General features: G+C 43.7%; 1 protein-coding gene across 3 annotated transcripts in view; it reads right to left on the reverse strand.

The window, feature by feature from the left end:
- The window catches only part of lonp1 (lon peptidase 1, mitochondrial), a 58,690-nt gene extending 56,048 nt beyond the window's left edge, over window positions 1-2,642 (reverse strand). For 2 of the 3 annotated variants that reach the window (XR_013889506.1, XM_080213100.1), the window contains exon 1: window positions 1,656-2,642. Coding sequence is in view for 2 of the 3 variants with exons in the window: in XM_080213100.1 (XP_080069226.1) it covers window positions 1,656-2,135 (480 nt within the window). In the remaining variant the exon portion in view is untranslated. The remainder of the gene's footprint in view (window positions 1-1,655) is intronic. The other variant, XM_080213101.1, reaches the window with a different exon arrangement.
- Window positions 2,643-16,716: the final 14,074 nt, after the last annotated feature.

The raw sequence follows: 16,716 nt of genomic DNA on the forward strand, positions 1-16,716 counted from the left end.
GCTTTCTCCTGGTCTAGGCCGATGAGGTACGTATCCACCTGCCTGTCCTGCACGTAGACGATCGTATCCCTAAGCAGCGCCAAGCTGTCAGAGATCTTCCTGCCAGGTACAGCACAGGTTTGATCAGGATGGATAACTAATCCCAGATCAGACTTGACCCGGTTGGCGATGACTTTGGCCAGAATTTTATAATCCACGTTCAATGGTGAGGTGGGTCGCCAATTTTGAATTTCTTCCCTTTCCCCCTTCTGCTTGTAGATGAGGGTAATGATGCCTTTCCTCATGAATTCTGACATCCTGCCTTCCAGAAGCATACTCTCGTATACTTCCAGGAGGTCCGGGCCCGTCAAGTCTCACAACACCGAGTAAAAACTCAGCCGGTAAACCGTCGTTTCCGGGAGCTTTACCCTTCTGAAAGGACTCGACGGCCTTCATCAGCTCGTCCAGAGATACCGGTCTGTCCAAGCTGTCCTGCTCGCCGTCATCTAGGACCTGCGTGATAGACGACAGGAAAGACTGGGAGGCTGTGCTGTCTGTTGGCTTCAGGTTGTACAGTCCGGCAGAGAAGGATTTGCAGATCCTCAGAATGTCAGACTGCGATGACCTTACTGAGTCGTCTTCTTCCTTCAGGCTGCTGATCACAGAGGTTTCTCTGTGTACCTCCTGGAAGAAGAAACGCGAGCACTTTTCATCCTGCTCCACAGAGCGACCCTGGACCGGAAGATGACCTTAGCAGCCTCTGAGGCAAAGAGCAAGGCTTGCTGGCTGTTCATTTCCTGGAGATCCTCCCTGACATCAACCCCCATCGACTGCAGTTGGAGCAGTTCCTGCATGCTTTTCTGGAGTCGGGACATTTCCCCCTGTCTCTCCCTGGCCTTCTGAACCCCTTTGCGAATGAAGAACCTTTTGATGTTGTCCTTTCTTAGCAAATGGATTACAAAAGGTATTGGATGAGTCATCCGTCCAAAACTGGAGACTAAGACAGCGGCCATAAGGGAGGTTGACTAAGCGTTTCCACATTTTACTCATTGTGGACTACTGCAACCGATTATTTGTAAAGGAATTAGTGCAACATTTTACCAAACATTATTTGCATTTTTAAATTAGAGATATCCAAATTAATTCCTATGGACTCGCAATTGCTCTTGTCACCTGCATATCTGATGCAACTCCATGTAAACTACACTTTACTTTATTGCGTCACAGCAACTTATTCAGTTAAGGCAATGGATACAATCCCTCCATGCTGTTTCCCACCGAAAGCGATTAAAAGGGTATGTTAAAATATGCGATACTGAATCTCATTAATAATCAAAAAGAGGTCTTTAAGTTTCAAATTGCAAAATGAAAATAATTCCCAATATAATTTTCATTACACCCTGGACTATTTTTAAGCATTTAACAATTCCCAATATAGTTAAATGCTTAAAAATATTCCAGGGTGTAATCATTATAGGGTTTCCCATCTAAATCTACTCAAGGAAATATTTTGCATCTAACGTTTATTAGTGCCACGCATTGTCATATCCACTAATAATTGTGCCTGATACATCACACGTAGCAAAGCCAGTCTAAAACTAAATAAAGCCAAAAAAGAATTCCACCACAGAAATAGAAGCGCACGGTTCGAACTTGCTAAGCCATACGATTCCTACCTCAATTATTTTAATAAATCTGGGGAACACCGGGTTCCTGGTGACTGCGATCAGGGGGACATTGGGGAAAACATCCGGTACGATCATAGGAGAGAGCGCGGTCATGGCAGGGGCCATACCAGCAGCCCCTTCCCCGCCCCCGCCGTCCCCGGCCCCGTCTTCCACACCATCATCGCCAGAGTGGACCGAGCCACCGCTGCCCTTCTCACTGAAATCCTGGAAGCTGCGGGCCTGCTGGAATCGGGGGTCGGATTGGAGTCGCGGGCTTGCCTTCTGGCCATTGGCGCAGGCCGCTCTGGTCACCCTAGTTACCGTCCAGCGCCGGCCGCGGTGCTGCAGGCCCTCAGTCGCCACCGAATGGATGCACTTCGTTGAGCGGGCAAGGCCGATCGGGCCGCCTGGAGCAGAGCTGGTAACCGTGGCGACGGATCGGAGCACCTGGCTGCGACATATGAAGCCCAGCCGCATGTAGGCTGACATCTTGATTACAAATACTCAATTCCCACCATGCGTCGCGGTGAGGAGGCGAGAAACCTGATTGACTCGACTCTAATAGGCTGCGCTGCAGGAGGCCACTCAGCCCGAAGTGTCACTGCTAGCTCGCTACACGGGTGACTCAGCTCGTCCCACTCCCCCGCCTTTCCTCTTTCCAATCATACTTTTTTATTCTGTTTAGCTGATCTAATTCTCCTTTCATACCCACGCTAGAACTTTCAGACAAATATAAAGGCAAATTACTGTGGATGCTGGAATCTGAAACAACAATAGCAAATACTGGAAAATCTCAGCAGGTCTGACAGCATGTGTGGAGAGAGGATAGAGCTACCAATGCTGTCAAGAGCTGCAAAGTTTTTTCAGCTTTTTCTGTTTTCGGCCGTTGTAATCAAGGAGTACAAATTAATCATTAATGGTGAATTCGTCCTGCAGGCTGGGAGTACCATTCGGCCCAATCGGAGCAATTGTAAACTGGTTGTCGCAGCATTTGCATCAAATTAATTAATCTTAACAAAAATGTCAATTTTAAAGAGGCACAAACAATAAATACAGAGATCCTGACTGAAATTACAGCTTGTAAAATTAAATACAAATATTGTTCACAGAGTCCACAATGCATTCCAGCCTCTTGTATGTTGACAGGTCACAGAAAATTCCAAAGGTAGCAATGGATATTGCACCCATCTTGGCTATACAGTTCTATTTTCATTGGAAACAAAGAGACACAGGGTGTCCCAGCATCATCACATAAACCAAAGTGCTCGTTTTTTGAGCAGCATAAGTGGTCAAATCCAAATCATAAAGATAAAAGAATCATTATAATTATTACTAACCATGTTCAATGCACTCTCCAGTCCCTCTGGTGAGGCTTTCAACAATTGTGAAATCCTCAAGAATTCACACATGTGCAATCCTAGTGTCATCGGATGCCCTGTGGTACTTTTTCCAAGTGATCATTCTTTGTGCTTAAGCCTGCACAGTGAGTCTCTATGAATTATTATTACTAGCAGAAGGATCATAACCAAGCCTGATATTGCTGTCACATGATACCCATACATTGTAGCAGAATCACTGGGAATAACAATGATAATTTACATTTACGTAGTACTTTTACTGTGTCTAAACAATCCAAGGAACTGCACACAACTGCACACATGTTCAGATAAAAATCAACACAGAATTGAAAAATGAAATATGAGGAGTGACTGAAAGTAGTCAAGAGATCAGTTTTAAGAGCATTTTAAAGGGGGTGAGAGAGATGGAGAGAATTTTGAAGGCATATCCAGAACTATAACTGAAAGAACAATAACTGAAAGAACTATAACTATAACTGAAAGAACTATAACTGAAAGAACAATCAGGGTTCTCAGAAATTTGCAGGGATGGAAAGATAAAGTGATGAGGAAGGATAAATCTATGAAGGAGCAAAGATTCAAATTTTAAATTGGAGGAGTGGGGGAAACAGAACAAAGAACAAATAAAAGTACAGCACAGGAACAGGCTCTTCGGACATTCAAGCTTGCGCTGATCATGATGCCTGCCTAAACTAAAACCATGTAAGAAGTCTCACAACACCAGGTTAAAGTTATTTGGTAGCAAAAGCCACTCGCTTTCGGAGCGCTGCTCCTTCATCAGGTAAGTGGGAGTTCTGTTCTCAAACAGGGCATGTAAAGACACAAACTCAATTTACAAAATAATGGTTGGAATGCGAGTCTTGGGAGTGGAGAGAGCATTAAGCACAGGTTAAAGAGATGTATATTGTCTTCAGACAGGACAATTAGTGAGATTTTGCAAGCCCAGGCAAGTCATGGGGATTAGTCATGTTACATGTGACATGCACCCAAAATCCCAAGAGTGTTCTCTTCCTGTTGGGGAACACTTCAGCAATTACAGGCTTTCGGCCTCTGATCTACACGTAAGCGCTCTCCAAGGCAGCCTTCATGACACATGACAACGCAGAGTTGCTGAGCAGAGACTCATAGCCAAGTTCTGCACACATGAGGATGGCCTCAACCGGGATCTTGGGTTCATGTCACACAATCTGTAACCCCCACGACTTGCAAAATCTCGCTAACTGTCCTATCTTAACGCTCTCTCCACTCACACTGTCTGTACCTTTAAGACCTGATTACCTGTAAAGATTCGCATTCCAACCATTATTTTGTAAATTGAGCTTGTGTCTTTATATGCCCTGTTTGTGAACAGAACTCCCACTTACCTGATGAAGGAGCAGCACTCCAAAAGCTAGTGGCTTTTGATACCAAAGAAATCTGTTGGACTTTAACCTGGTGTTGTGAGACTTCTTACTGTGTTCACCCCAGTCTAACACGAGTATCTCCACATCTAAACTTAAACCATACCATAGAACCCCTGTGCAGAAGGAGGCCATTCAGCCCATCAAGTCTGCACCAACCATAATTGCACCCAGGCCCTATCCCCATAACTCCACATATTTATCCTGCTAATCCCCCTGACACTAAGGGGCAATTTAGCACAGCCAATCAATCTAACCCACACATCTTTTGACTGTAGGAGGAAACTGGAGCACGCAGAGGAAACCCAGGCAGGCACAGGGAGAACGTGCAAATTCAACACAGTGACCAAAGCTGGGAATTGAACCCAGGTCTCCGGCATTGTGAAGCAGCAGTGCTAATCACCATGCCACTGTACCATGCACTTATGGAGTCCGTATCCTACCATTCCCATCCTATTCATGTATTTGTCTAGTTGCCCCTTAAACGCCACTATCATACCTGCTCCCACCACCTCCCTGGGCAGCATATTCCAGACATTTACCACCTTGTGTGTAAAAAACTTGCCTCGCACATCTCTAAATCTTTCCCTTAACACCTTAAACCTATGTGCCCGAGTACTTGACTTTTCTACCCTAGGAAAGAGCATCTTACAATCCACTCTGTCCATGCCACTCATAATCTTGTAAACCTCTATCAGGTCACCCCTCAACCTCTACCATTCCAGTGAGAACAAACTGAGTTTATCCAACCTCTCCTCATAACTAATGCTCTCCAGACCAGGCAACATCCTGGTAAACCCGTACCCTCTCCAAAGCATCCATATCCTTCTGGTAGTGTGGCGACCAGAATTGTACACAATATTCTAAATGAGACCTAACTAAGGTTCTGTACAGCTGCAGCAAGACCTGTGAATTTTCTACTCAATGCCCGACGATGAAGGCAAGAATGCCATATGCCTTCTTGACCACCTTATCCATCTACATTACCAATTTCAATGATCGGTGGACTTGTGCACCCAGATTTCTCTGCCTGTCAATACTCGTAAGAGTTCTACCATTTACTGTATAATTCCTGCATGCATGAGACCTTCCAAAATGCATTGTCTCAGAACTGTCTGGATTAAACTCCATCTGCCATTTCTCCGTCCAAGTCTCCAACCGGTCTACATCTTGCTGTATCCTTTGACAATCCTCTTCACTATCTGCACCAATTTTTGTGTCATCTGTAAACTTACTAATCAGACCAGCTACATTTTTCTCCAAATCATTTATGCACACTACGAACAACAAAGGTCCCAGAACTGACCCTTGTGGAACACCTCATTACTTACATTCAGAAAAGCACCTTCTACTGCTACCTTCTGTCTTCTATAGCCAAGCCAGTTCTGTATCCATCTTGCCAGCTCTCCTCTGATTCCATGTGACTTCACCTTTCGTACCAGTCTTCCTTGAGGTACTTTATCAAAGGCTTTACTGAAGTCCATGTATACAACATTCACTGCCTTTCCCTCATCTATCATCTTCGTCACTTCCTCAAAAAACTCAATCAAGTTAGTGGGGAATGACATCCCCTTCACAAAACCATGCTGTCTATTACTAATAAGTCCATTTATTTCCAAACGTGAATAAATCCTGTCCTTAAGAATCTTTTCCAATAATTTTCCTCCAACTGTCATAAGATTCACTGGCCTATAATTTCCTGGATTATCCCTGCTGCCCTTTATAGAACAACTGGCTATCCTCCAGTCCTCTGGAACTTCATCTGTAGTCAATGAGGATACAAAGATTTCTGTCAAGGTCCCAGCAATTTCTGCCCTTGGTATGATAGGAGTCAAAGTTCACTACAAATGTGTGATTGGCAAGCAGAACTTGGTGAGATAGATTATGGTAGTAGAGTTGTGGATGATCTGAAGTTTATGGCTAGTGGCAGAACATAAGAATATAAGAAATGGGAGCAGGAGTAGGCCATCTAGCCCTTCGAGCCTGCCCCGCCATTCAGTAAGATCATGGCTGATCTGTCGTGGCTCAGTTCCACTTTCCCGCCCTCTCCCCATAACCCTTAATCCCCTTGCCTATCAAAAACCTATCAACCCGCGTCTTAAATATATTTAGCGAGGCAGCCTCCACCACTTCAACGGGCAGAGAATTCCAGAGATTCACCACCCTTTGAGTGAAGAAGTTCCTCCTCAACTCCGTTCTAAACCGCCCCCCCCCTTTATCTTGAGGCTGTGCCCTCTAGTCCTACTGTCCTTTCTGAGCGGGAAGAGCCTCTCCACCTCTATCCTATCCATCCCATTCATCATCTTATACGTCTCAATGAGATCTCCCCTCATTCTTCTAAACTCTAACGAGTACAAGCCTAGTTTATTCAGCCTCTCCTCATAGTTCAACCCCCTCAACTCCGGTATCAGCCTAGTAAACCTCCTCTGCACTCCCTCCAAGGCCAAAATATCCTTGCGTAAGTGCGGTGACCAAAACTGCACACAGTTCTCCGGCTGCGGCCTCACCAGTGCCCTGTACAGTTGCAGCAAGACCTCCCTACTTTTATATTCAATCCCCCTCGCTATGAACGCCAACATCCCATGTGCCTTCCTGACCACCTACTGCACCTGCAGGCTGGGTTTTTGCGACTCATGCACAAGGACCCCGAGGTCCCTCTGCACCGTCGCATGATAAGTAGCTGGCTGGGAAAGTATTGAAATATTAAAGTCTGAAGATGCAGAAGCATGGATAAAGGTTTCAGGCACAGATATTCTTAAGCAGGGTCTTCATGATGGAAGTACATGGGACTAATAACTCAACTAAGGATTAAATATGATGCTCCCATTGGGAACAGTCAACATGAGGGAATGCTCTGGGAGTGTTGTAAGAATCAATGGCAAGCCAATGGAGTTATTGACAGAAGGTATATTGATCATCTTGGTCTTCCCAAAGTTATCATAGAATCATAGAAACTCTACAGTGCAGAAAGAGGTCATCTAGCCCATCGAGTCTGCACCAACCACAATCGCACCCAGGCTCTACCCTTATATCCCGACACATTTACCTGCTAGTCCCACTAATCTACGCATCTCAGGACTCTGAGGGACAATTTTAACATGGCCAATCAACCTAACCCGCAAATCTTCGGACTGTGGGAGGAAACTGGAGCACCTGGAGGAAACCCATGCAGACAGGAGAATGTGGAAACTCTGCACCAACAGTGACCCAAGCTGTGAATTGATCCCAGGTCATGCGGAGCTTGAAGCAGCAGTGCTAACCACTGTGCTACCGTGCCACCCAGAGGAAATCTAGAGGAAATGGTGGTACAACTGAGGCTGGATGTAGGACAAGCAGTCTGACAGTACAGAAACGCTGACAGGTCAAAACAGATGGCTGAGAAATGGAGCTGAATGTTATCAGTGTACATATTTTACCTGACCCCATGTCAACAAGGGCAACATGTAAATAAGGAAATTGAGGGAGCCAAATAAAAATTGTTTGGGTGACTTTGGAAGTAATGAACTAGGGGTGAGAAGAGAAATCATTGCTTGAGATGTGCTGGTCAAGATTGGATAGGGGAGTGGAGCTAAGTAAGGGCAGTCTTGCTGAGCTAAACACCAAAGGGGAGGCAATGGAGGTGGATGAGCAACAGGAAATGATAAAGGGAAGGAAGAAATGCAATAGAAGCAGCTGGCTATGTTGTCTTAGGCACAGTGTAGCATTGCTGCCTAACAGTGCCAGGGACCCGGGTTCAATTCCTGTGCGGAGTTTGCACATTCTCCCTGTATCTGTGTGGATTTCCTCCAGGTGGTCCGGTTTCCTTCCACAATCTAAAAGATGTGCTGGTTAGCTGCATTATCAATGCTAAATTCTCCCTCAGTGTACCCGAACAGGCACTGGAGTGTGGTGATAGGGGATTTTCACAGTAACTTCACTGTAAGACTACTTGTGACACTAATAAAACAAAAAAAAATTGTGCAAAGGAACTAATGAGCTTCTTGTTGTAGGAAATGAGGGTGGAGGAGCAGGGGTGGAGGAACTAAGGAGAGTAGTGAAGTAAAGAAACTTTTTTATATGTTTGGATTCTAGGGTGATCTTGAAGGTGCAAGTTGCCTGATAGTACTTTTAAAAAATAATTAATGGGATGCAGATGTTGCTGGCTAGGCAAGCATTTATTGCCCATCGAGGAAGCCCTTGAGAAGGTGGTGGTAATCTGCCTTCTTGAACTGCTCCAGTCTCTGAAGTGTAGGTGGTCCAGTCAGATTTGGGGATGAAGGGCTAATCTATATATGTGGCAGATACACTGATTTTATATTGTAGAATGATACAGCACTAAAGGATGCCTTTCAGCCCAATGTGTCCATGTCAATTATCCACTTAATCCTCCCTCTAGTATGAAGAATAACTGTCACTGCTCTGTTCCTTTCGTCACTTAAACAATTGTGTATCCATACTATCACTACCTGATCTTTAATTTAACATCTTTTGAAAGTTATACACACAATATCAGCCACATTGCCCTCAGTAATATTTTGTTAACTAATTAAATAATTTGATCAATTCAGACATGATTTGTTTTCAACAGATCCATACTGACTTTATTAGCCCATATTTTACCAAATGCCAATTAATTTTGTCCTGGATTATTGTTTCTTAAAGTTTTCCCATCACTAATATTGATTATTTGGGCTATAGGGGCTGGTTATTCCTTCTTCTCTGTTTTAGACAAGGATGGAACATTCGCTATTCTCTGGTCTCTAGCACCAAGGAGGATCAGACGATTCTGACCAGAGGCTCCACAATTTTCACCTTTACTTCCCTCAGTAGCATAGGATGCACCCCATGCAGACTGTGGCTTTTCTAATTTGAGAACTGCCCATCTTTTAACTATACCCTCCTAATATATTTTTTATCTGATCTAACGTCACTGCTGCCCGTCCTTAACTGCTGCTTTGACAGCATTTTCTTCTCCAGTGAAGACAGATGGAAAATACTCCTTTTGTACCTCAGCCATGCCCTCTCCCTTCATAAGAAGATCTAAATTTGGTTCTTAATCAACCTGACCCTTCCTTTGAGTTCCTCTTAATTACTTATATGTTATGAAAACATTTTTATGTTAGTCATTAATCTACTCTCTTTTAGACCTCCTTTGTACTTCTACAAACAGCTTGGTTCTTATGATTGTTAAAATGCTCAATTTTCCATCTTATTTTAATCCCTACATTTGCAATCATCAAGGGTCCTTGAACTGTGGATGCCCTTCCTTTCCACTTCGTTGTCTATGAAGCATTTTAGGATGTCCCGAGGTCATGAAAGGCTCCATCTAAATGGAAATCTTTTATTTTTCTCTTTTTAAATGCAGAGGAAACTATAATCAGCCTTCACTAAAGCTTTCCAACTGAAACATAAAAACATAAGAAATAAGAGGAAGAGAAGGCTATTGAGCTCTTAGAGCTTGCTCCACCATGCAAAAGATCATGACTGGTTTTCCACCCCTGCATTTTATCCCAAAAATCTTAATTTTACTAATATTCAAAAATTTACTGATCTTTATCTTGAACATACTCAACCACTGAGAACCCTTAGTTCTCTGGAGTGAGAGAATTCCAAAGATTCACAACCCTTGGTGTGAAAAAAATTTTCAACGTGCGTTACCTGCTCAATTCATCTGCCAGGAAACTAGGTCCAGAATTGCTTTCTTCCTCACTGAACTGGAAATAGACTGACAAAATACATTCTCCCACACTTTTCAAGAATTCCTACCCCTTCTCTTTTGCACTATGACTATTCCAGTGTACACTCAAATAACTGAAGTCACAAGTTTCTCTGCTGTAATTCTTGATTCCTTTTATAAAATGTATGCAAATTTGCTCCACTATCTCCTTCCCACTATGTGGCAACTTGTAATTGGCATCCAGTAGCTTGACATCTTTTCTATTTTTTTTACTGATAGCCAAATGAATGGTGTCTTTGATCCCTTAACTACATCATCCTTCGCCAGTGTTATCATAGTTTTGTTGCCTGCCGTACAGTCTGTTTTAACCCTTATTCAGTGGACAAATAACTACGAGTAGATGTCTTGTTAGTACAACCAATATTTATTTAAACCCACACAATCAATAATCACCCACCTGACCAACAATAAGTTATCTTACAGAAAATACTAGAATTCGTGTCCAATACAAGACCTTGACTTAACTTTGCGTGACTGGCAAGTACCCAGGCAGATATCGGCTTTTATCTGTGCGTTAGTCTCTGCATTGTTTGGTCCTTTGATCTGGTCTGTCACTCTGGCTCTGGTCTTCCTTCCTTCCTTCTCAGGTGTGGTGGCTCTCCTCATGCTGGTTATCGCTAGCGATGGTCACCATTGTTGTAGCTTGTTCGTGGGGTCAGAGAGAGAAAGAGATTCTTGGTTGTGCTGCACCCTTTTTGGCCATTGCCAATCAATTGATCAGGACTTGGTCACCCTGATCGATAAGAGTCCAATCAGGTGCTACCACACTGATCTCTGGATGTGTCCCCAACGGTCATGTCTGTAGGTGCTGGAGGCACATAGGTCACATACCTCCCTCCTAAATAGGGGTTCATGATGCTTTTATGTCTGGTACACAACCCAGAGTGACCAGAAAGTCTCTTTCATCCTGGAGATGAAACAAGCCAGTGTGACTATAAAGTCCCTTTCATCCTGGAGATGACCCATATCCTGTTTATTCACTTGTTAGAGTTGCAGCCTGTTTGACTCTGTCTTTAAACTGCACCCTGTCATTTTAGCCATTTTAGTTTCTTTGATCAACACTGTCCAACTGTCTCCTACTTCACCCTACACATCTTCCCAGAATATTAAGAATATTCAAGAATATTAAGTCTCCAATTGTCTTCTTCTTTGAGCCCTGTCTCTATTATCTTAGTATCATAGTACCATGTGGCAACTTTTGCCTGCAGGTTATCAATCTTATTTACTCCGCGCCATCTTATATGTGCATTCAAAATCCACCTTTGCCTACTTTGCATGTGTCCAATGTGTGGCCCTTCTACTTCTTAACTATTGTCTTAGTTATGTCTTCCTCTTCTAGTCACCTGTGCACCTTGTTTTCCTTCTTTATTTCTCTTTCTGCTGCTCTTCCCCAACATCTCCCTCCCTGCCAAATGAGTTTAAATCCTACTCCATTGTACGATTCCCACAAGGACGTCGATCCAGATCTATTGGAGTGTGACCTATCTATCTTGAGGTCCCTCCAGCCCAAACAACTCCCAATACCTCAGCAATCTGAAGCCTTCTCGCCTGCAAAATTTTTTTTGATGCTTATTAATCTGTTATATCCTCCTCTTCCTAGTAGTACTAGTGCATTGCATTGGGAGTAATCCAGAGAAAATCACAATTGTGATCCTGCTTTTTAGAACATAGAACATTACAGCAGGGTATAGACCCTTCGGCCCTCGATGTTGCGCCGACCTGTTCAACCAATCTAACCTGCACTACTTTTAACTTCATAAATCTTTGGGCTTAAGAAATTTAAAAAGTGGGGTCATACCAGCGATGAGTGTTGGTGACCCAATAAATAACATGGATGTTGTTGTATAAGTCAACATTTGAAGACTTGAAAAATCCTTCCAAAATGGAGGGGTTGACTTATATGACAAGTGTAAAAGTGAACCACTAGTGTGGGTGGGGGTGAGTGCCATTTTGAAATGTCATCAGCATGAAATGCAAAGAATGAGCCTGTCCTAAACTTCCAGCTAGTCTTGCAAAACAGTCAATATTAACCCCTGGCTCTTAGTTTTTGGTACAGATAATTAAAACATGCATTTGTAGGCTGACTACTAATTCAAGTTGGTTTAGCTCAGTTGATTGGATAGCTGGTCAGTGATGAGCAACTCCAACAGCATGGGTTCAATTCATGTACCAACTAATGTTATTTATAAAGGCCTCACCTTTTCAACTATGACCGTTGACTGAGTTGTGGTGATCCTCAGGTTAAATCACTAGCAGTCAGCTCTTTTCCTTCGAAGGGCAGTCCAGCCCATGGTCATCTAGGACTAATGTGGCTTTATTTATTTACTAATTCAAGTATGGTATGTCATGGCTGAAAAGAGGAGTTGACTTATATGCTGAGTAAATGCAATTAGAGGAATCTTATGGTTGAAAAATGGGATCATGTTATATGCATGGTCAACTTATGTATTACGGTCATCAGAGTTTTCAAAGCCCTTTTATTTTCTGTCGAAGTATTTTCTGAGGTATGCTTGATTGTTGTCTCACATAAAGATTTATTTTCTTAAAAAGTAGTTTTAGAGATGAAGAGGATATTTCCTAGTTTGAATGCATCAACACTTCTTAGCTGAGTTTAGAGGAACCTGTAGATTGCATGGTTTGGAAACCAAATAAGGAGTGGGATTGAACTGGCAGTGAATTTAACATCATTAAAAAAAACATACATATATTCTTTTGAATATTGCTGAAAAAGAAACATGGTTTTGAAGTGTTTCATCATCAGGACAGAATACCAAATTTCAAAGAGAACAACTATTTATACTGCATGTGATAAAGGTGTTGATTAGTTGGCAAGTGGACTCTGATTTGTTGACTGGTTGCCATGGAGAATGCACCAGGGGGCAGTTGTCTCCCATGCCTTTGTATAATTGAAAGAGGCAGAATGCTGGGCATGTTCTTTCTGCTTGCGGGGGCCAAGCCTTCTGCCAAGCTTAAGACAACCACACTGCAAACAACACCTTGACCAATCCAAGTTGACTTCCATTTTTTTGAATTTAAACAAAATCTTGGGGGAATTACTGTTCCTGGTACATTCACCATGGCATCACCTTGACCAATCAGAATCCAGTATCAAACAATTAACACTCTCTTCTCATGCACTATAAATTGTTATTCCCTTTCAAATGTGATATCTTGTGTTTATCCAGATGAATGCAAGATAAAAAACTGTAACAGCATGGTAGGCTTTTATGGCCTTGCTTATCTGAAACTGTAAACTTCCAGCCAAGGTCAATGGACCTTTCCATGGTCCGTCTGTTGCCTGCTCCAATTCCCGTGGTCAGCAGGGCAGTAGAATTCTGGCCCACGTCTCTTTTTTCAGCAATCTGGGAGTTCTGCACTGGGGGGGGCGTAGCTCTGCTGATTAAAGATAGCATCAAGGTGGTAGCAAGGGATGATATTGGAGCCAAAGAGCAGAACGTGGAATCTTTGTGGGTAGAGATTAGGAACAGCAAAGGGAGGAAGACGCTGGTGGGTGTCGTCTATAGGCCCCCGAATAATGATCTGGAGGTGGGGCGGGCTGTTAACGCGCAAATAAGTGCGGCGTGCAGGAATGGGACAGCCGTAGTTATGGGGGATTTCAATCTGCGTATTGATTGGTCGACCCATGTTGGACACGTGGGCTCGAGGAGGAGTTCTTGGAATGCTGCCGGGATAATTTCCTTGAACAGTGTGTGTTGGAGCCGACGAGAGAGCGAGCTATCTTGGATCTGGTGCTATGTAATGAGGCGGGTAGAATTAGGGACCTTGCAGTGAAGGATCCTCTTGGAGAGAGTGATCATTGCATGGTGGAGTTTCTGGTGCAGATGGAGGAGGAGAAAGTGGGTTCCCGGACACGCGTCCTTTGTTTGAATAGAGGGGAGTACGGTAGGATGAGAGAAGAATTGGCGAATGTGGACTGGGGGAGTGCATTGGAGGGAGGGTCTGCTGAGGAGCAGTGGAGGATCTTTAAGGAGATCTTTCTTGGTGCTCAGCAGAAATTTATTCCGATGGTCAAAAAGGACTGTAGGAGGAGAGGTAATAAGCCGTGGATAACGAAGGAGGTGAAGGAAAGTGTTAAATTAAAAGCGGAGGAATTTAGAGTAGCTAAGAGTAGTGGGCGAGAAGAGGATTGGGAGAGGTTTAAATGTCAACAAAGATTGACAAAGAAGTTGATAAAGGAGGGTAGGAGGAACTATGAAGCTGGGCTAGCGCTTAATATAAAAAAGGATAGCAAGAGTTTTTATAAATATATAAAAAGGAAGAGGCTGGCTAGGGTGAACGTTGGTCCTTTAGAGGATGAGAAAGGGGAGCTAGTGGTAGGGGATGGGGATATGGCTAAGGTCTTGAATAACTTTTTTGTTTCTGTCTTCACGGAGGAGGACGTGAATAATTTGCCGGGTGTTAGCGATGGAAAGGTGGTAGGACTGGAGGGTCTTAATGACATTACTGTTACTAGAGAGGTGGTGCTCGACAGACTGGAGGGGCTGATTGTGGACAAGTCCCCAGGACCGGATGGAATGCATCCGAGGGTTCTGAAAGAAATGGCGGAGGTTATAGTGGATGCATTGGTGGTTATTTTCCAGACATTGCTGGATTCCGGGGAAGTGCCGGAAGATTGGAAAACGGCTAATGTTACGCCGTTGTTTAAGAAGGGTGCCAGGCAAAAGGCAGGGAATTATAGGCCGGTTAGTTTAACGTCTGTGGTAGGTAAAATGTTAGAATCCGTCATTAAGGAGGAAATTGCGAGGCATCTTGAAGGGAATTGCTTGATAGAGCAGACGCAGCATGGTTTCAGTAAAGGGAAGTCGTGTCTGACAAATTTACTGGAGTTCTATGAGGATGTGTCTAGGGCGGTGGATAGAGGAGAGCCGGTGGATGTGGTCTTTCTGGATTTTCAGAAGGCGTTTGACAAAGTACCTCATAAGAGGTTATTGCAGAAGGTCAGGGGACATGGAGTTGGGGGTAGGGTGTTAGCGTGGATAGAGGATTGGTTGTCAAATAGGAGGCAGAGAGTGGGGGTGAATGGGTGCTATTCGGATTGGCGGATGGTGACTAGTGGAGTGCCCCAGGCGTCGGTGCTGGGGCCTCAGCTTTTTACCATTTATATAGATGATCTGGAGGAGGGAACCGAGTGTAGGGTGTCGAAATTTGCGGATGACATCAAGATTGGGGGAACGGCAAATTGTGCGGAGGGTGTGGAGAGTCTGCAGAAGGATCTAGATAGGCTGGGCGAATGGGCCAGGAAATGGCAAATGGAATTTAATGTTGGCAAGTGTGAGGTGGTCCACTTTGGAAGGAAGAATGGTAGGAAGGACTATTACTTACATGGCGAAAAACTGCAGCAGGCGACGGTGCAGAGGGACCTCGGGGTCCTTGTGCAAGAGTCGCAAAAACCCAGCTTGCAGGTGCAGCAGGTGGTCAGGAAGGCGAATGGGATGCTGGCCTTCATAGTGAGGGGGATTGAATATAAAAGTAGGGAGGTCTTGCTGCAGCTGTATAGGGCATTGGTGAGGCCGCAGCTGGAGTACTGTGTGCAGTTTTGGACGCCGTACCTGCGCAAAGATATTTTGGCCTTGGAGGGAGTGCAGAGGAGGTTTACCAGGCTGATACCGGAGTTGAGGGGGTTGAGCTATGAGGAGAGGCTGAATAAACTAGGCTTGTACTCGTTAGAGTTTAGAAGAATGAGGGGAGATCTCATTGAGACGTATAAGATGATGAATGGGATGGATAGGATAGAGGTGGAGAGACTCTTCCCGCTCAAAAAAGACAGTAGGACTAGGGGGCACAGCCTCAAGATAAAGGGGGGGCATTTTAGAACAGAGTTGAGGAGGAACTTCTTCACTCAAAGGGTGGTGAATCTCTGGAATTCTCTGCCCGTTGAAGTGGTGGAGGCTGCCTTGCTAAATATTTTCAAGAAGCGGGTTGATGGGTTTTTGATAAGAGAGGGGATTAAGGGTTATGGGGAGAGGGCCGGAAAGTGGAACTGAGCCACGACAGATCAGCCATGATCTTATTGAATGGCGGGGCAGGCTCGAAGGGCCAGATGGCCTACTCCTGCTCCTATTTCTTATGTTCTTATGTTCTTATGTAAATGACTAATTAATATCCCTTATTTAAAATTGGTTGCAATGTTTTCATAAATTGGTTTTATGCTATTATAGGATTTCACCAGCAAAATGAGACAACAGGATCATAAAATGTTGAGAAAATTTCATCATTCCATGTATGAATATCTTGCATTTTATTGTTAATATAAGATTTTAGAGAAAGAAAGAGAGAAAATAGTAAAGTGAGGTCAATAGTTTTCTCATGAATTGATCTACATGTTAGATTATCGCTCAAAGAGCTTGAGTATTTTTTCTGGTTTTGTTTTCCATAATAGTTTAACATCAGTTGACTATTTTTTTCACAGAGATGAGGTTTTTTTTAAGTCAATTCATTAAGAGATGTATTAATGCTAACAATATGTTAATATCAAAAAATGGCTAAGACTACAGGGGTGGACTGGGGGAATGGGACTAAGTTGATTACTTCAATGAGACCTGATATAGACTTGATGGGCCAAATAATCTTTTTCT

The sequence above is a fragment of the Carcharhinus amblyrhynchos genome, chromosome 26 (assembly GCF_965287045.1).
Source record: "Carcharhinus amblyrhynchos chromosome 26, sCarAmb.v2.hapA, whole genome shotgun sequence".
In the NCBI taxonomy this organism is placed as follows: Eukaryota; Metazoa; Chordata; class Chondrichthyes; order Carcharhiniformes; family Carcharhinidae; genus Carcharhinus; species Carcharhinus amblyrhynchos.